Below are 22,203 nucleotides of genomic sequence, written 5' to 3'. Positions count from 1 at the left end.
ACACTCGCTAGCCGAGAACATAAGCAATAGTATTATTTTTTTTCTCCATAATAAATTACAGCCACAAAACATTCATTGCGAGCAGAAGGTCAGCTTGACATTCTCTTTTTTTGAAACCATGCATTTACAGGATAAGGCATCAAGCAAACAGAGTCACCGACAGCATTAACACCGACTAAAGCAGGAGCCGCTCAAACCACAAGGCCAAATTTGGTGGGAATTTGAGGGAGGAGCCAAAGCAATCGATATCTGCGACATCACTGTACCTTATCGATCGGCGGACGGCGAATGAAATTGATTTTCTGAGGTAGACAGGAATATTTCATTCTCCATGCTCAAGATCATCCTCAACCCTGCTTTAGTATAAAGTGACTCTTTCTGAAGCTTTAACTTAAAGGTCCGATTGTTTTCATGCTTCAGAAACCCTCTCTCACACACACACACACACACACACACACACACACACACACACACGTACATTTGTTTTTGTGACATATGGGGTCTCTCCATAGGCGTAATGGTTTTTATACTGTACAAACTGTATTTACTATCCCCTTACACTGCCCCTAAACCTACCCATCACACACACACACACACACACACACACACACACACACACACACACACACACACACACACACACACACAGCCCCTAAACCTACCCATCACACACACACACACACACACACACACACACACGCACACACACACACACACACACACACACACACACACACACACACACACACTGCCCCTAAACCTACCCATCACAGGAAACATTCTGCATTTTTACTTTCTCATAAAAACTCCTCCTGTGTGATTTATAAGCCTTTTGTAAAGTGGGGCCATGGGTAATGTCCTCATATTTCACCCTCTCCTGTAATACCTGTGTCATACCCATGGCATTATACACATTTGGGTCCTCATATGTCACAAAAACAAGCTCACACACACAACTACATTATCTGCATAGCGGCCCTGTCCAAGTACACTTAAATGGCAGCATCCATCTCCTCTCCTCCTCCATTGAGTCGTGTTATTAGCGGGACTAAATGAAATCTCTTCACATCTCTGGGTCTGAATGGGAAATGCTCAATTTCTGTGAATCTGAAAGCGATGTTCAGCGGCGGACGCTCCACCAAACCCGACTGACTGCGAGAACCATAGTCACACTGCAAAACATGCTTTTCTTACCTAGTATTTCTGTTTTATTTCTAGTCAAAATTCAGAAAATTAAGAAACATGTTCTCTAAGTTTAACATTATTGTCTTGTTTTGGTAAAAAAATAACTCAAAATTAAAAGAGTTTTTGCTTAAAATAAGCAATTTAATCTGCCAATGGGGTGAGAAAAATAATTTTAAAGGGTTAGTTCAGCCAAGAATGAATCTTCTGTCATTAACTCCTCTCCCTAATGTCGCTCCACACCCGTAAGACCTCCGCTCATCTTCACACACAGTTTAAGATATTTTATATTTAGTCCGAGAGCGTATGCAAGTGTATGCACACTATACTGTCCATGTCCAGAAAGGGAATATTCATGATTCGGATCGCGTGTCAAACTGCTGAAATCACGAGACATTGGCGATCCGAATCATGAATCGATTCGCTGATTCATAACCGTTTGAATCTTTATTTGAGGATTGAACACAAACGCGGAAGAGAAGCCAATGCTGAATAAAGTCGTAGTTTTTGTTATTTTTGGACCCAAATGTATTTTGGATGCTTCAAGAGACTCTAATTAACCCACTGATGTCTCATATGGACTACTGTGATGATGTTTTTATTCCCTTTCTGGACATGGACAGTATAGTGTGCATACACTTGCATACGCTCTCGGACTAAATATAAAATATCTTAAACTGTGTGTGAAGATGAGCGGAGGTCTTACGGGTGTGGAGCGACATTAGGGAGAGGAGTTAATGACAGAAGATTCACTTTTGGCTGAACTAACCCTTTAGGATGATTTTTCTCACCCCATTGGCAGATTATTGTGCTTATTTTAAGCAAAAGTTCTTGAGTTCTTTTTGACCAAAACAAGACAATTATTTTTACTCGTGTAGTAAATGCTTCTTGTTTTAAGAATTTTTCGATGTTTGGACGAGAAACAAGACAAAAATACTAAAGTGCAGTGCACAGAAAGTCTCGACGAGGAGGTTGTAAAGCATCATTCAGTGTCTGTTCACGTCCAGTTATACAATGTCAAGCTTTGAGAATCGGTACGATAAACATCCAAGTTTCCACGATGAAGTTTCTGTACAGCGGAGGAGATGACGACTAAAGTGTGTGTGCAGGTCGGAGACTAAAGACCCACTCTGGGCTGGAATCATGAAGCCATGTTTTCTTCTGTACGGTCCGGCTCGTGTGTGAGACGAGTCTCCTGATCTCAGAAGCACTTTAGTTCACCGGTAGCGGTGTCAACACTATAGTGTCCGTATGGCCACGGGATACAGCAGCGACATATGTTCGGCTCCTTTGATGGGCAGTTTGCGGCTGGAGTAGAAGTGGATTATTTCGGGAACGCTGTCGAAAAGGCAGCTGTTCTGACCCAGCACGTACTTGCTGTCTTTGGTCCGGGACAGCTTCATGTGCATGAACCCCTGACTGCTCCTGGAGAGAGAGAGAGAGAGGGAGAGAGAGAGAGAGAGAGAGAGAGAGAGAGAGAGAGAGAGAGAGAGAGAGAGAGAGGGAGAGGGAGAGAGAGGGAGAGGGAGAGAGAGGGAGAGGGAGAGAGAGAGAGGGAGAGGGAGAGAGAGAGAGAGAGAGAGAGGGAGAGAGAGGGAGAGGGAGAGAGAGAGAGAGAGAGAGAGAGAGAGAGAGAGAGAGAGAGAGAGAGAGAGAGAGAGAGAGAAGATGGAGAGGGTCATTGAGAGATAATAAAGGTAGAGAGAGAGGTTAATGGGAAGAGAGGAAGAAAACAGCATGTGATGAGTTGTCAGACATCGGTGCGCTCGCGACACACTCATTGGCAAACGCCTCACGCCTCGCGGTGAAATGTAGGGCTGGAGACCCGCGAGCTTTAATGAACGCGGCCGGAGAGGCTTTTAAAAGCTGGCAGGTTTCACAGGGGAGATGAATACAAAGCAAATTAAAAGCCAAGGACGGAGAGAACCGGCACACACTGAGGAAAACGGGCTCTGGGATATTTTGAGGAGGGGATGTGATGCTGCATCGGTGGCTTTGATTCGTTCTAATCCTGGTGTTAGTTAGTCATATATAGTGACCAGAATGTCATATTGGGGATTTTGACCAGTGAGTGACCACGTGCCCAAAATACTCTATAACCAACCAGACCACCTGATCAAACGCACATCAATGCTCAGCCAATCAGCAACATTAAACGCCCGTTCACACAATAAAGGCCGTTTGCTATAACGCTAAAGATATTGCTCTGAAAATCGTCCACAGCACAACTAAAACGATAACAGTACAGAGGAAAAATATCGTTTGGATCACTTTCAGAATGATTTTCTCCCCCGAGCTGATGAATGATAAAAACATTGACAGCCAATCAGAATTCATCCTGCTTAACAGCATTTAAAGCCACAGACCACAAAACTGCAGCGCGTTCATAAACAGAACGATATATGTGGACGCTGATATACTTATCGTTATAGTTATTGATAAGTAACTATATTGAGTTATTGAAAAAAAAGTAAAAAAGTAAAATTTTATTTAACAAAATACAACAAATTAAAAACATTATTAGAATTATACTAAAATAAAAAAAATAAAAAATATAATAAAACAAAATAAGGTAGTTTAGGGCAGGTTTGGTGGGATGGGTCAGTTTAGGGCAGGTTTGGTGGGACGGGTCGGTTTAGGGCAGGTTTGGTGGGACGGGTCGGTTTAGGGCAGGTTTGGTGGGACGGGTCGGTTTAGGGCAGGTTTGGTGGGACGGGTCGGTTTAGGGCAGGTTTGGTGGGACGGGTCGGTTTAGGGCAGGTTTGGTGGGACGGGTCGGTTTAGGGCAGGTTTGGTGGGACGGGTCGGTTTAGGGCAGGTTTGGTGGGACGGGCCGGTTTAGGGCAGGTTTGGTGGGATGGGTCAGTTTAGGGCAGGTTTGGTGGGACGGGTCGGTTTAGGGCAGGTTTGGTGGGACGGGTCGGTTTAGGGCAGGTTTGGTGGGACGGGTCGGTTTAGAGCAGGTTTGGTGGGACGGGTCGGTTTAGGGCAGGTTTGGTGGGACGGGTCGGTTTAGGGCAGGTTTGGTGGGACGGGTCGGTTTAGGGCAGGTTTGGTGGGACGGGTCGGTTTAGGGCAGGTTTGGTGGGTCGGTTTAGGGCAAGTTTGGTGGGACGGGTTGGTTTAGGGCAGGTTTGGTGGGTCGGTTTAGGGCAGGTTTGGTGGGTCGGGTCGGTTTAGGGCAGGTTTGGTGGGACGGGTTGGTTTAGGGCAGGTTTGGTGGGACGGGTCGGTTTAGGGCAGGTTTGGTGGGACGGGCCGGTTTAGGGCAGGTTTGGTGGGACGGGTCGGTTTAGGGCAGGTTTGGTGGGATGGGTCGGTTTAGGGCAGGTTTGGTGGGACGGGTCGGTTTAGGGCAGGTTTGGTGGGACGGGTCGGTTTAGGGCAGGTTTGGTGGGACGGGTCGGTTTAGGGCAGGTTTGGTGGGACGGGTCGGTTTAGGGCAGGTTTGGTGGGTCGGTTTAGGGCAAGTTTGGTGGGACGGGTTGGTTTAGGGCAGGTTTGGTGGGTCGGTTTAGGGCAGGTTTGGTGGGTCGGGTCGGTTTAGGGCAGGTTTGGTGGGACGGGTTGGTTTAGGGCAGGTTTGGTGGGACGGGTCGGTTTAGGGCAGGTTTGGTGGGACGGGCCGGTTTAGGGCAGGTTTGGTGGGACGGGTCGGTTTAGGGCAGGTTTGGTGGGTCGGTTTAGGGCAGGTTTGGTGGGTCGGGTCGGTTTAGGGCAGGTTTGGTGGGACGGGTTGGTTTAGAGCAGGTTTGGTGGGACGGGTCGGTTTAGGGCAGGTTTGGTGGGACGGGCCGGTTTAGGGCAGGTTTGGTGGGACGGGCCGGTTTAGGGCAGGTTTGGTGGGACGGGTCGGTTTAGGGCAGGTTTGGTGGGTCGGTTTAGGGCAAGTTTGGTGGGACGGGTTGGTTTAGAGCAGGTTTGGTGGGAAGGGTCGGTTTAGGGCAGGTTTGGTGGGTCGGGTCGGTTTAGGGCAGGTTTGGTGGGACGGGCCGGTTTAGGGCAGGTTTGGTGGGTCGGGTCGGTTTAGGGCAGGTTTGGTGGGACGGGTCGGTTTAGGGCAGGTTTGGTGGGACGGGTCGGTTTAGGGCAGGTTTGGTGGGACGGGTCGGTTTAGGGCAGGTTTGGTGGGACGGGTCGGTTTGGTGGGACGGGTCGGTTTAGGGCAGGTTTGGTGGGACGGGTCGGTTTAGGGCAGGTTTGGTGGGACGGGTCGGTTTAGGGCAGGTTTGGTGGGACGGGCCGGTTTAGGGCAGGTTTGGTGGGTCGGGTCGGTTTAGGGCAGGTTTGGTGGGACGGGTCGGTTTAGGGCAGGTTTGGTGGGTCGGTTTAGGGCAAGTTTGGTGGGACGGGTTGGTTTAGAGCAGGTTTGGTGGGAAGGGTCGGTTTAGGGCAGGTTTGGTGGGTCGGGTCGGTTTAGGGCAAGTTTGGTGGGACGGGTCGGTTTAGGGCAGGTTTGGTGGATCGGGTCGGTTACAAGGTAACAACATATACATGTCCATTTTATAATTAAAAGTTAAAATAAAATAAATAAATAAAAATCATGTATATAACATGAATTTAATCATTTAACTATATGGTAATGGCATTTAAAAAAAAGTGGGCCAAAATAAAATAAAATAAAATAAAATAAAATAAAATAAAATAAAATAAAATAAAATAAAATAAAATAAAATAAAATAAAATAAAATAAAATAAAATAAAATAAAATAAAATTAAATTAAATAAAATAAAATTAAATTAAATAAAATAAAATGAATATTAAAATATCAAATAAAATGAATATTAAAATAACATAAATTAATATATATATCATGAATTTTTATAATTTGTATAACAACGAATAATAATTATTTATTATTTAATTTGATGTAGTTCTTATGACAGTATTCTCAAATATAAATAAAAACACTGTGGAAAACCATACTGTACACTAAAAAATGCTGGATTTTTTTAACCCAACGTTGGGTCAGATATGGACTAACCCAGCAATTGGGTTGTTTTAACCCAGCAATTGGGTTGTTTTAATCCTGCGGTTGGGTTAAATATTTGCTTAAGACAACCCAATTGCTGGGTTAAAACAACCCAATTGCTGGTTTGGTCCATATTTGACCCAACATTGGGTTGTTTTTTACCCAGAATTTTTTAGAGTGTAGAGTCAGCCATGCACCCAGGGAGGGTGATGAGGAGAAAAGGGGATGAAACCCTGAAGGACTTGCTTTGGCAGCAGTCGAGCACACCGAGAGAAACTAAGAGTCCAGTCCATCTTACCTGAGGCCGGTCCACAGCTCACTTATCACTTAATTACATTAGTAAAGGCTGTGATCTCGCTGGCGATAAAACGGGAATGATAACGCTGCGAACCGTACAGAGGACGGCCTAAACGTGAAGCTACATTATGTGAGATCGAGGAGGTCAGATGAGTGGCTATCTCTCTATGGGAGCAAGGGATTGTGGGATTGACAAGATGTGAGTTAAGAACATTATGCAAATGAGAGGCAAGGTCCACCAGGAAGCAAGACGTGTAAGAACATCCTTCAATCAGGGCAATTATCTTTGCGATCATTAAATATAAATCAGCCGTCTTCCCATCGCGCTCGGACGGATTGGCTTCATCATCATTAGGAGAGATGAGAAACCACGCTGCTAAAAGCATCTAAAAGCCCAAGTGCCATCAATCCGTCGTCCAGGCCTGAGGAGACGTCATCGCTTTTCTCCTTTTCTCAACGATTTGATTTTCCGCTTATCAGCGACATGAACAAAGCCGGAGCAGTGCTGATAAAACAGCATCGTTCTATAGAAGACAATGCCGCCTTTGTGTCGTTATCACGCCGTATTTAATCATTCTTTCCCCTTTTAAACCAAGGATTCATTTCGCTTTATAGATCTGAAAGGGTCACTGCGGTTCATGATACGATTCACAGCGCGTGAATATATTGGCTTATTAACAGCATAAAGAGTCACGTGTCACTCGCTGAACCGTAAGATTACACTTTAAAAAAGCTCTTCTGGATTCAACACAAGCTGGGCATTATTGGCATGCTGTCGATAACCACAGAAAATCATTTCAACACTGGGTCAGTGCTTAGAAACAAGCAAATGTGTGTTTACATGCATGCTCTTATCAATTCCAGAGGAGCTGAAATTTTCTTCAAGCAAATATTTTAAAGACTTTATATACTCTATATTGCCAGAAGTGTTGTGCTGCCTCTACACACACTCATGAGCTCCCCATTGTTAACCCGTGGGGTTTAATATGGAGTCGGCCCACCCTCTCTAACAGCTCCAGCTCTTCTGGGAAGGCTTTCCTCAAGGTTTAGGAGTGTGTTTATGGGGATTTTTGCCCATTCTTCTAGAAGCTCATTTGTGAGGTCAGGCACTGATGTTGGACGAGAAGGCCTGGCTCTCAGTCTCCGCTCTAATTCATCCCAAAGCTGTTCTATCGGGTTGAGCTCAGGACTCTGTGCAGGCCAGTCCAGTTCCTCCACACCAAACTCCTCATCCATGTCTTTATGGAGCGACGCTTTGTGCACTGGAGCGCAGTCATGCTGGGACAGGAAGGGGCCGTCCACAAACTGATCCCACAAAGATGAGAGCATAAAATTTTCCAAAATGTCTTGGTGAAGCATTAAGAGTTCCTTTCACTGGAACTAAGGGGCCATCTACGGTGGCCGGGAAGTGCAAATCAACATTACAAAGTGTGAAACATTTTTACTAGTCCTAAAACAAATTTACAATGACCGATTCTTAACGGAAAGGGAATGCACCACATACCGGAAGTGACACGGTGAAAGGAATACTGACCGCTGATTGGACAAGACGTATGTCAGAGACATAGAGAAATTATACAGTACAGCCACGCAGGAGAAAGTTTTTTTAATTTGTTTTCTAAAATGTTAATTTGTCTCGAGCTTCGTAAAAGCTTTTTACACTTCGTAATGTTGTTTTGCACTTCCCGGCCACCGTAGCCATCCCCTGAAAAGCAACCCCACCCCATAATCCCCCCTCCACCAAACTTTACACTTCGCACGATGCAGTCAGGCTAGTCCTGTTCTCCTGGCAACGGCCAAACCCAGACTCGTCCATGGGATTGTCAGACTGAAGCGTGATTGGTCGCTCAGAGAACACGTCTCACTGCTCTAGAGTCCAGTGGCGGCTGCTTTACTCCACTGCATCCCACGCTTTGCATTGCTCTTGGTGATGTAAGGCTTGGATGAGCTGCTCGGCCAAGGAAACCCATTCCATGAAGCTCTCTCCGCTGTTCTTGAGCTCATCTGAAGGCCACAGAAGTCTGGAGGTCTGGAGCTGTTGACTCTGCAGAAAGTTAGAGACTTCTGCGCACTGTGACCCTCAGCATGCGCTGACCCCACTCTGGGATTTAACACTTCGTGGCTGAGTTGCTGTTGTTCCCAATGGCTTCCACTTTGTTCTAATCCCACTAACAGTTGAGCGTGGAATATTTAGTAGTGAGGAAATGTCAGGAATGGACTTATTGCACAGGTGTCAGCCTATCACGGCCCCACGCTTGAGTTCACTGAGCTCCTGAGAGCGACCCATTCTTACACTAATGTGTGTAGAAGCGTCTGCAGGCCGAGAGCTGGAGTTATACACCCGTGGCCATGAAGGGAATGAACAGCTGAACTCAGGGATCTGGAGGAGCGGCCCAATACTTTTGGCAATGTAGTGTATATTACATATTACTTGCATTTCACCTGTAACATTTCTTTAAAATACAGCCTTCATTATGCACAGAGCAAAGCCTCAGACATTAATTAAACCTGAGAAGATTGATGTGATGGAGAGTAACTCTGTGGACGCTGATAACCTGCTGGGGATTTTATTGTACATGAGAGGAGCAGAAATTGCAGATGAGAGCTGGGTTTTATAACGTGTGTTTAAATGACAAGCCCAAAGAGTGCATTTCAGCAGACACCCGTTCTCCATTTCCTCACGCGGCTCGTGGTCCTGGCCAGGATGCACATTAGCGCTCCGTTAATTCATAAACTTTTACTCTCCCTCCATTCAGAGGAGATTTATTTCTCTCCCTCCAGCCATTTTCTGTCTTTCTCCATCCATAAAGCAGGTCACCGCTGAAGCCTCTTTGCCTTTTAAGATCTATAAGAGACTGGATCATTCATATCACTTATGCTCTGAGCCACAAATATGATTAGACAATCGCTCAGCACACCTAGACAGCATTTTACACACTTTAACTCTCTCCTAATCTCCGCTGCAGCTTCAGCTCTTTTCTCTCAGTGTCTGAAACGCTTCAGTCTCTCTAAGCCCCGCCTCTCTGAGAGCTGCTCTGCTGTGATTGGTCAGAGAGCAAGTGCTCATTATCATATCTGAATCTCAGCTCTTGACACACAGTGATACGAACAGATGGCGTGGGTTTGAGCGTCTCAATCTCAGCAGAAAACAGCGTCTCATCCACATGATCAACACACACCAAACTCTTCCAGTCTCTGAGACGACTGGAGGGAGTGAGGGCGGAGCTAAGAGACGCTGCTCAGCCAATCAGGACAAGAGGCGGCATTATGCAAATTAGTTCGATTGTTACCCTGTATCAGGAGTGAGAATGAATTACTGACGACTCGTTTCAGAGTCGATTCTTTATTTAAGGAGACAGTAACTCAATGTATCTTTGAAACTGCAGAGCTTTAACATTCACAAGCAGATTTATAACACACACATTATGAAAGATCATATCTAACAGGGTCCGTTAAAAGCCTTATTCAACTCAAGCAGCATCAATAAAGCCTAATTAATGTTAAATGCCCTGTATCTGTGTGTGGTTTTGATCATTAGAGTACTTCCTTATTATGGTTTCCTCTATTAAAATATTAATAGCTGAAAAAAATGTTTAATAAAACAATCAGTGAGAGGTTTGATGATAACCGAGCGGAGATCCTCATCAGTGATGCCGAGCACAGGCAGGAGCGTTTCACAGAGGCATTAATATTTCAGCAAACGCAGACGCGATCGCTCGCATGTACGAGTCTCTGCGGACGGATGTGTGTGAAGTCTCAGGTTTCTACATGCTGTCAGGTCACACACACACACACACAGGTCTGGTGTAGGAATCATGACACACAGACGAGAAATAAACTTGCACGCACGCACACACGTTTGTTTTTGTGACATATGGGGACTTTCCATAGGCGTAATGGTTTTTATACTGTACAAACCGTATTTACTATCCCCCTACACTGTCCCTAAACCTACCCATCACACACACACACACACACACACACACACACACACACACACACACACACACACACACACACACACACACACACACACACACACACACACACACACACACACACACACACACACACACACAAACACACAGGTATTACAGGAGAGGGTGAAATATGAGGACATTACCCATGGCCCCACTTTTCAAAAGGCTTATAAATCACACAGGAGGAGTTTTTATGAGAAAGTAAAAATGCAGAATGTTTCCTGTGATGGGTAGGTTTAGGGGCTGTGTGTGTGTGTGTGTGTGTGTGTGTGTGTGTGTGTGTGTGTGTGTGTGTGTGTGTGTGTGTGTGTGTGTGTGTGTGTGTGTGTGTGTGTGTGTGTGTGTGTGTGTGTGTGTGTGTGTGTGTGTGTGTATTAATTGTTTATTAATTTATTAAGTGATCCATTTACGAATGACACACGTGTGTTTAACTGGACAGTCTGCACAGATCCTGCTCACTTCTGCTCTAAAGGCCATGTGTGTGTGTGTGTGTGTGTGTGTGTGTGCTGATGAGAGGCGACTGCTCGAAAGGTGAAGAAGTCACTTCATGTCAGAGCGGAGCGATTCAATCACACATCCCGCTGCTCTCCTGAGCTTCATCCGCCTAAAAGAGCCGCCAACGTCAGTCTGGATCACTGTTTGTGAGCGTGTGTGTGTGTGTGTGTGTGTGATGGGTAGGTTTAGGGGCAGTGTAAGAGGATAGAATATACAGTTTGTACAGTATAAAAACCATTACGCCTATGGAGAGTCCCAATATGTCACAAAAACAAACGTGTGTGTATGTGTGTGTTTATATGTGTGTGTGTGTGTGTGTGTGTGTGTGTGTGTGTGTGTGTGTGTGTGTGTGTGTGTGTGTGTGTGTGTGTGTGTGTGTGTGTGTGTGATGGGTAGGTTTAGGGGCAGTGTAAGAGGACAGAATATACAGTTTGTACAGTATAAAAACCATTACGCCTATGAAGAGTCCCAATATGTCACAAAAACAAACGTGTGTGTATGTGTGTGTTTATATGTGTGTGTGTGTGTGTGTGTGTGTGATGGGTAGGTTTAGGGGCAGTGTGTGTGTGTGTGTGTGTGTGTGTGTGTGTGTGTGTGTGTGTGTGTGTGTGTGAGTGTGATGGGTGGGTTTAGGGGCAGTGTGTGTGTGTGTGTGTGTGTGTGTGTGTGTGTGTGTGTGTCGGTGCGTCTCTTACTTGAGCGAGAGTGAGAAGTCGTTCTTGCTGGTCTCGCTGTTCCTCACCAGATAACTGGCCTCTTTACACAACCTGAGCAGAGCCTCGGCGTCGGTCCGGCTGATGGCTCCGTGATACCAGCTGTGGAAGAGAAGAGTGTGTGAGGACGAGCTTCACATTTATAAAGCCATCCGACAGTAGCTGGACTCACAACTGGCTCTCCAGGGGCAGGCCGGGGTCGATGCGCTCGCCCAGGCTCGGGTCCAGCGAGCTCAGCTTTGTGTTGAGCAGACCGCCGCTGGAGTGGCGCTGGAGCGGACGACACTTCACGTCTTTAGTGGGAGAAAGACGGGACTTTTCCACGCCGTCAAACGTCACTGCAACACAGGAACAGATGATATTATAAAGAGAAAGAGAGAAAGAGAGAAAGAGAGGAAGAGAGGAAGAGAAAACAACAGGGGTTCACTGCAAAAGGTGCTCTTTTTAAACCCAACCGTTTATTTGGTCTGCGTCTTTAAACACATTTTGATTAACAAAAAAAGAAACAAAATCCGGCCCAGTAAACGACATCACATGAGATGCTGCTGCGCTGAACACGGGTCACAGAGGTCACAGGGGTCACAGGGTCACAGAGGTCACAGGATGTAGCTGTACTGAGAGAGCTCATGTTTCTGATGGATGCATCTGAAGCCGCAAGCATCTGTGACCACACACACGCACGCACCCAAGAACACATGCATGTGTGTGTGTGTGTGTGAGAGAGCAGAGAGCGGCGTGTAGGATCATAACGACAGAGCACCGGCCGTGACCCCTGCGTGACCCTTAAAACCAACTCTAATCACACTCATGAAGCACAGCACATGGCTGTAACCTTGACGACGGCATGTCTAATCAGCACTCAGTCCTGCCTGTGACATCAGCAGGACTCTGGACTTGGTTGACCTTTTCATGTGTAATAGCCTCAGGAGTCCAAACGCTCTCGGCCTTCACTCGCATTCAGAACCACTTAAAGACAACAAACTCAACACAGACCGAGATCAGGAGGAGCTCTGGAGAGACTGACGGCAGGGGCAACTGCTGCTGTTTAACACACACACACACACACACACGCACACGCACACGCACACGCACACGCACACTCACACACGCACGCACGCACGCACACGCACACGCACACGCACACGCACACTCACACACACACACACACACACGCACACTCACGCACACTCACATACACACACGCATGCACGCACGCACACACACACTGCCCCTAAACTTACCCATCACACACACATACACACACACTCACACTCACACACACACACACACACACACGCACACACACACGCACACACACACGCGCACACACACTCGCACGCACGCACACACACACACACACACTGCCCCTAAACTTACCCATCACACACACACTTTTCAAAAGGCTTATACATTAATGAATAATACCGGTAATTAACATATTTTACTAATGATCACAATACTACTACTACTACTAATTAATTAATATTATGATTTTTATGATGATGATTATTATTAATAATGACAAAATAATTAGCAGTAGTAGTAATATTTAAATAACATCAACAGCTATATTATTGATAATTGAATAATAATAATTAACATATTTTACTAATTATTTTAATAATAACAATAACAGGAATACTAAAAACGGAATAATACACATATCGGTAGTGGTTTGGGAGTTATTATTTGCAGTTCATAAAATTGCTTCCGGTTTCCTAAACATGATTTTGAGAATAAACACATTAAGAGCACTGAGAGCACAAACTCGACAGACACACACTCGACAGACACACTCGACAGACACACACTCGACAGACACACTCAGACAATAAACGACAGACACACTCAGACACTAAACGACAGACACACTCGACAGACACACACTCGACAGACACACTCAGACAATAAACGACAGACACACTCAGACACTAAACGACAGACACACTCGACAGACACACTCAGACAATAAACGACAGACACACTCAGACAATAAACGACAGACACACACTCGATAGACACACAATCGACAGACACACTCAGACAATAAACGACAGACACACACTCGATAGACACACACTCGACAGACACACTCAGACAATAAACGACAGACACACACTCGATAGACACACAATCGACAGACACACTCAGACAATAAACGACAGACACACTCAGACACTAAACGACAGACACACTCGACAGACACACACTCGACAGACACACTCAGACACTAAACGACAGACACACTCGACAGACACACACTCGACAGACACACTCAGACACTAAACGACAGACACACTCAGGCACTAAACGACAGACACACTCGACAGACACACACGACAGACACACTCAGACAATAAACGACAGACACACTCAGACACTAAACGACAGACACACTCGACAGACACACACTCGACAGACACACTCAGACAATAAACGACAGACACACTCAGACACTAAACGACAGACACACTCGACAGACACACACTCGACAGACACACTCAGACAATAAACGACAGACACACTCAGACACTAAACGACAGACACACTCGACAGACACACAATCGACAGACACACACTCGACAGACACATTCAGACACTAAACGACAGACACACTCAGACAATAAACGACAGACACACTCACACACTAAACGACAGACACACTCAGACACTAAACGACAGACACACTCAGACACTAAACGACAGACACACTCGACAGACACACAATCGACAGACACACACTCGACAGACACACACTCGACAGACACACACTCGACAGACACACTCGACATACACACACTCGACAGACACACTCAGACACACTCGACATACACACACTCGACAGACACACTCGACAGACACACACTCGACAGACACACTCGACAGACACACTCAGACACTAAACGAAAGACACACACTCGACAGACACACTCAGACGCTAAACGACAGGCACACACTTAACAGACACACACTCGACAGACACACTCAGACAATAAACGACAGACACACTCAGACACTAAACGACAGACACACTCGACAGACACACTCAGACAATAAACGACAGACACACTCAGACACTAAACGACAGACACACTCGACAGACACACACTCGACAGACACACTCAGACACTAAACGACAGACACACTCGACAGACACACACTCGACAGACACACTCAGACAATAAACGACAGACACACTCAACAGACACACATTCGACAGACACACTCAGACACTAAACGACAGACACACACTCGACAGACACACTCAGACAATAAACGACAGACACACTCAACAGACACACATTCAACAGACACACTCAGACACTAAACGACAGACACACACTAGACAGAAACACTCAGACACTAAACGACAGATACATACACACTTGACAGACACACACTCGACAGACACACACTCGACAGACACACACTCGACAGACACACACTCGACAGACACTCACTCGACAGACACACTCAGACACTAAACGACAGATACACACACACTCGACAGACACACACTCGACAGACACACACTCGACAGACACACTCAACAGACACACACTCGACAGACACACACTCGACAGACACACACTCGACAGACACACACTCGACAGACACACTCGACAGACACACTCGACAGACACACTCGACAGACACACACTCGACAGACACACACTCGACAGACACTCACTCGACAGACACACTCAGACACTAAACGACAGATACACACACACTCGACAGACACACACTCGACAGACACACACTCGACAGACACACTCAACAGACACACACTCGACAGACACACACTCGACAGACACACACTCGACAGACACACACTCGACAGACACACACTCGACAGACACACACTCGACAGACACACTCGACAGACACACTCGACTGACACACTCGACAGACACACACTCGACAGACACACACTCGACAGACACACACTCGACAGACACTCACTCGACAGACACACTCAGACACTAAACGACAGATACACACACACTCGACAGACACACACCCGACAGACACACACTCGACAGACACACACTCGACAGACACTCACTCGACAGACACACTCAGACACTAAACGACAGATACACACACACTCGACAGACACACACTCGACAGACACACACTCGACAGACACACACTCGACAGACACACTCAACAGACACACACTCGACAGACACACACTCGACAGACACACACTCGACAGACACACACTCGACAGACACACTCGACAGACACACTCGACTGACACACTCGACAGACACACACTCGACAGACACACACTCGACAGACACACACTCGACAGACACACACTCGACAGACACTCACTCGACAGACACACTCAGACACTAAACGACAGATACACACACACTCGACAGACACACACTCGACAGACACACACTCGACAAGACACACTCAACAGACACACACTCGACAGACACACACTCGACAGACACACACTCGACAGACACACACTCGACAGACACACTCGACAGACACACTCGACTGACACACTCGACAGACACACACTCGACAGACACACACTCGACAGACACACACTCGACAGACACACTCGACAGACACACACTCGACAGACACACACTCGACAGACACACTCAACAGACACACACTCGACAGACACACACTCGACAGACACACACTCGACAGACACACTCGACAGACACACTCGACTGACACACTCGACAGACACACACTCGACAGACACACACTCGACAGACACACACTCGACAGACACTCACTCGACAGACACTCACTCGACAGACACACTCAGACACTAAACGACAGATACACACACACTCGACAGACACACACTCGACAGACACACACTCGACAGACACACTCAACAGACACACACTCGACAGACACACACTCGACAGACACACACTCGACAGACACACTCGACAGACACACTCGACTGACACACTCGACAGACACACACTCGACAGACACACACTCGACAGACACACACTCGACAGACACACTCGACAGACACACACTCGACAGACACACACTCGACAGACACACTCGTCAGACACACACTCGACAGACACACTCAGACACTAAACGACAGATACACACACACTCGACAGACACACTCGACAGACACACACTCGACAGACACACACTCGACAGACACACTCAGACACTAAACGTACTTCTGAACACATTTGCTAATTAAAGCATCTAATTAATTCTCCTTCACTAATGGACCTTCAGCGGGGAGGGCCTGTCGTAATTCACCGCCGGTCTTCAGGCTCTCCGCTCTGACTTCTGCCATGATTAACTGTGAGCACGATCGCATTCATATTCTCAACACACACTGCGAAAATATCCAGACTCAGAGTAATAAAGACACACACTCTTAGAAGAAAAGGGTCTATCGGCGCTACGTATCTGGAACCCCTGAAAGGTTCACTGCAAAAAAAATGCTCTTCTTACTTAGTATTTTTGTTTAAATAATCTTGTTTTGGGGTAAAAAATAACAAAAAATTAAGAGAGTTAGCAGATTATTTAAGCAAAAACTCTCTTAATTTTTTTTATTTTTTTCAAATAAAAACAAGACCATTACTTTTGCTTGTCTAGTAAATACTTTTAGTTGTTTGGATTAAAAACAAGACAAAAACACCTCTATATAGAACTCTTTTAAGTGCCAAGAGGGATCTTTCTTGTCATTATAGCTTATATAGCTAATATATAGTCAAACAGCAACAGTCACTAAAATAACTACTCAAGGGTAGGCGGAGGCTCTTTTAAAACGATGGTATTAGACTAGCGCTACATCTACTGGAGCATGGTCAGGCATTTCATGTATTCATGTATCTCCTGAAGTAGTTCATCAGTCCCTCAATAATCATGTCAAAGGTGGGGTAAGTGTTATTTCAAAACCGTTTTAGAAAAAGGACTCGGGCCGAGTGGAATAACAAACCTGTAGCCAATCAGCAGGTAAAGGGCGTGTCTACTAATGATGGTGAGAAGAGCGCTCGCTCTCGCTCTGTGCACGTCATTATTCAAAACACACGAGTCACACATGATGGACATTAGCCGAGAACTAGTCTAATATATGCTGCTTGACTACGCTCGTGTGTCATGTTCACTTGATAGTCCATTTGCGATCGTATTGTGTCTCACAATACAAGAGCCGTTCATTTCCACACCGTATGGAGCATCTAAATCTCCTCACTGTGTGCTTCAAGCATCAGCTCACACAATGTCTCCGACAAGTAAGATACTATACTCCTAATATATGTTTGCTTACTCTTTTCATGATCCATATAACCCTTATCCAGTCATAATTGTAATATATCGTTAGCTGGACTGTCCTGCTTGTGTTCTATAGAGGTGTTCATGAGAACAGTTTGTGATTTTGTGATCACTGTGGGCCCTATTTTAACGATCTGAAACGCAAGTGTCAAAGCGCGAAGCACAAGTAACTTTGTGGGCGGGTCTCGGCACTGTTGCTATTTCCCCGGCGGGATAAATGGCTCTTGCGCCCGGCGCAAATCTAAAATGGGTTGGTCTGAAGTAGCTTCATTATTCATAGGTGTGGTTTGGGCGTAACGTGAATAAACCAATCAGAGCGGCATCCAACATTCCCTTTAAAAGCAGCTGCGCAAGCTCCCTTATGGGTCGCTATTATTATGGCGTATTTACCAGGCGCACGCCAGGAGCGGTTCACAGCCGAGGAGACTGATGTTCTTGTAAGAGCAAGACAGAGGAGTTGTGTTGTATGGGGATGGAGAAACACACCCAAAATAGCGTCGGTTGAACAGTTTTTTCAGTTTTTCAGTCGATTTTTTTTCCTGGTTCTTGACGGACAAACCAATCTGTCAGATGTCCTTATACACATCTATGTCTGGCCACTATTGGGCAAACAGGTCTGATCCTTCATTACTACAATTAGCCTGAATAATTTGTAAACTAGATTTATGCCTATTTTTTCACATCTTCGTGGCACACCACACTGATTTCCGTCATCTTATGTGTTAATATTTTTTTAGTGTAGCAATTTATGATTTGCAAAAATAACTGTTGCATCTGTGTAGATTACATGAGCAAAGTGTAGGCGCGTTGTGCACGCTATACATTATGGTCAAGCATGCGCCCTTAAAATAGCAGAATGAACAACGCGTGACGCGCCGCTGACTTTAGACTAGGTTTTTTCTGGTCAGTGGCGCAATTGTTTAATGGAACAGCAAAATAGCTCCAGGGATTGTTTGCGCCGGAACACGCCTCCTTTTTTGCGCTGAACCGCCCAGGGAGCGCAAGTTCATTCACGAGTTTAGTGACGTGCTTCTGTGGAGGGAAAAGCGCGCTTTGCGCGGGTGCAGAATAGGAATGACACATGCGTCGGTGTACAAAGGCAATTGCGCTGAGTGCAAGATAGGGCCCTATGACTCTAATCTTGTCATAATTGTAATATGTCGTTAGCTGGACTGTGTGCTTGTGTACTATCGAGTTGTTCACAAGATCGGTTTGTGTTTTTGTGATAGAAGGGATGACTTTTTCATTGAACATTCGACCTGGATTAGATACACAGATATTCTGCCGTAGCCGTTGATGCCTCTGGGTTACGTGTGTGTGGGGCGGTGCTATCAAAATAGGGGCGAGACCCTTTTAGGGGCGTGCTTGTTTTGGTGATTTGAAATACCAACGGTTACCAGATAGCACTGACCCCACCTTTAACTATGTCTGAATCCCAAGCTATTTACTAGCGCTGCCATAGGAACGCTTCGGCTTTTGCCACCCGGAAGAACGTTTATTACTGGTGTGACGTCATGCTGAATCGTCGTATACGTAGCGCCGCCAGAACCTTTTCTTCTACGAGTGTGCAGTCACCTCATTCAACGAGTCAATCCTGGCTGAAACGTGCAATAAAATAACACACATTTGAAAACAGCTGGATGTCACGGCCAGGCTTTTGTTTCGTCCTCATCAAACCCCGGGAGTGCGATGCGTTTCACAAAGGCAAAGAAAAGCAGGCACAGTCACGTTCGCATAATGAAATCTAGATATCTTTTAATTATATTATTTCATATTCTACCGAGACACAAACCTGAAAGAAAGGCCCGGAAAAGCAGCGGCAATTAATTCAGAGCCGAAAACAAAAGGCTCCAGCTTTTCTTGGTGCAAACAAAAGAGTTTGCCGATATTTATATGCAAATTTGGTTTCTGGCCCATCAAGAAGCGCACAAAAATTAAAATCTCGTCAGGTTGATGAGACGGGTTGACAGCTGCTACAAAAGAATAAACGCGGAGATGGTCGACTAGCACTGGATAGTGGATTAGCGAGGTCAACTGGTGCTTTAAAAGACGTAATGCTCGAATCATTTAGACTTAAAATAGTGAGCCGTCGAGACATGGACTCTTCTAGACCCCTGAAGCTGTGCTGTGGTATCTGGCACCAAGATGTTAGCAGCAGGTCCTTTAAGTCCTGTAAGTTGCGAGGTGGATCGGCCTTGTTTGTTCAGCTCATCCCACAGATGCTCGATTGGATTGAGATCTGGGGAATCTGGAGGCCGAGTCGACGCCTCAAACTGGTTGTTGTGCTCCTCAAACCATTCCTGAAGCATTTGTGCTTTGTTGAATCATTATTGCCGTAACTTTCTAACGCTGTTTCTAAACTGTCCTATCACAATAATGTATCACTGCCGCGAACGGCTCTTATTGGACAAGGTCCTACTCTCTTTACGCAAGCATTTTACCCCGTTGGTTGGTTACGACAGCGCGCTCGAGATTGCAGACCTATCCTTCTGGATTCAAACCAGACACGAATATCCAGAACTCACAGATCGTGCAACATAGTTTCTCTTGCCACTCAGCACCATCTATCTTTGTGAGTCTGGATTTTCAACAGTGACTGCAATGAAACCAAAAAGCAGGAATTGACTGACAACAGCTAGTTTGAGGGCAACACTACGACTACGAGTGGCCTTTTCCCCAATTCCACCGCGTCTGAATGTCATCGTTTCAGAGCGGCAGTCTCAAATGTCACATTAATGTGAGTAAAAATACATATATCAGTTTTGGCCTCATAGTCTGCCTAATTATTGAAAAAAAAAAAGTGTTTTCTTGAATTAATGGTAAAACTTTACAATGGTTCATTAGTTAACATGAACTAATAATGAACTGCACTTTAAATATTTACTAATGCATTAATAAAATCTTGTTAAGATTAGTTTATGCACTGTGAACTAACATGAACAAACCATGAACAGCTGTACTTTTATGAACTAGCCTAGGTCTAAAATTTTTGTTATTTCTTTCTAGCCATAGTGGGTCGTATGAGTGGCATACAAAAAAAAGTGGGTCGCAGTAGGCAAAAGATTGAGAAACCCTGGTCTAGCCGTACCAATCTGGCCAAACTCGCTCAAATCCTTACGCTTGCCCATTTCTCCTGCTTCACACACATCAACTCTGAGGACCAAATGTTCACTTGCTGCCTAATATATCCCACCCACTAACAGGAGCCGTGATGAACAGATCATCAGTGTTATGTCTGATATGTGTTTAGTTTTGAGAATAAAGACTTCATCCATCTTTAAAGCAGATCTTTAATAGTCTGTGGTGGTGAATTTGAGCCTTCACACATGCAGAAGGCGGCGTCTCTGAAACGACCCTTTAACCTGTTTATTCCTGTGAGGAAGTGGAGTGACGGGATCATCTTACGGTTAATCTCTTGAGGAAACCCGCTGGCCGGATCAGTCCAGGTTAATTTACGGCCGCCTGACGTGCCTAAATCCACACGCACCACTGCCAGAAACCCACACCGTCGCTCCGACACGTAAATCTGGATTTGGAGCGCGTTCACAAGCGACACGCAATATGCCTTGTAAGCATTTTTACTGTTTTATGGCGGCATCCTGATACAACACACACGGATCGAGTGAGCGCAAGCCTTCCAAAAGTCTGAAGCGGACACGAATGCTAGTCATCCGATAGTTTGAGCCGTATTCCTGAGCATCTGAACATCTGTAATCTCCAGGGCTCAAGCGCTTCTCCCTGTCAATGAAAGGCAAACTTTGGAAGGTTGTGATTATGGCCATATTTACACTGCATGGCTCAAGTGACCCAATTCCGATTTTTTCCTCTCATGTGGCACAGATCGGATATGACATGTGAACGTGTAAGCAGGAAAAAAACGCATGAATATCCTCAGATCGGATTTAGGCCTCACCAGGCGCGCTGGAAGCCGTTTCATTCCGGGGGGACTCAAAGTTGGGTCGGAAAATGTGTGACGTCATTATGTCGTCGGTGGCGAGCAGACAGGTGCTGTAGTAGAACCACCCTTTACCGTCAAAGAGCACAGACGGACGGACCTACCGCCGCAGATTATTGTTGTTTAAAATGAATTACTTGTTAAAACTTGATCATATCATGGGCGTCGGAAGCAAAACTGTGGGTGGTCTCAGAATTAGTTTTTGCTGGAGTAACGTTAGATACAAATACCGCAGGTTACTAAACGACTGATTGTGCCAGACAAAATTACAGAAATCACCGGGTTATTTGCCCTGACTATAGAGTAGGGGT

The 22,203-nt window shown here is 45.8% G+C and overlaps 1 protein-coding gene across 4 annotated transcripts in view; it reads right to left on the bottom strand.

Moving 5' to 3' along the window:
- Positions 1 to 1,971: 1,971 nt before the first annotated feature.
- zgc:158464 (uncharacterized protein LOC791139 homolog) overlaps positions 1,972 to 22,203 on the bottom strand; it is a 147,708-nt gene continuing 127,476 nt past the window's right edge. For all 4 annotated transcript variants that reach the window (XM_067419491.1, XM_067419493.1, XM_067419492.1 and 1 more), the window contains 3 exons: positions 11,813 to 11,978; positions 11,623 to 11,742; positions 1,972 to 2,607 (listed from right to left, as the gene is read on the bottom strand). In XM_067419491.1, the coding sequence (XP_067275592.1) occupies positions 2,421 to 2,607; positions 11,623 to 11,742; positions 11,813 to 11,978 (473 nt within the window). In that variant the 3' untranslated portion in view covers positions 1,972 to 2,420. The remainder of the gene's footprint in view (positions 2,608 to 11,622; positions 11,743 to 11,812; positions 11,979 to 22,203) is intronic.

Source organism: Pseudorasbora parva, chromosome 16 (assembly GCF_024679245.1).
Source record: "Pseudorasbora parva isolate DD20220531a chromosome 16, ASM2467924v1, whole genome shotgun sequence".
Taxonomy (NCBI): domain Eukaryota; kingdom Metazoa; phylum Chordata; class Actinopteri; order Cypriniformes; family Gobionidae; genus Pseudorasbora; species Pseudorasbora parva.
Note: the sequence above shows the minus strand (reverse complement) of the source record. Positions and strands in the feature narration are given on the sequence as shown.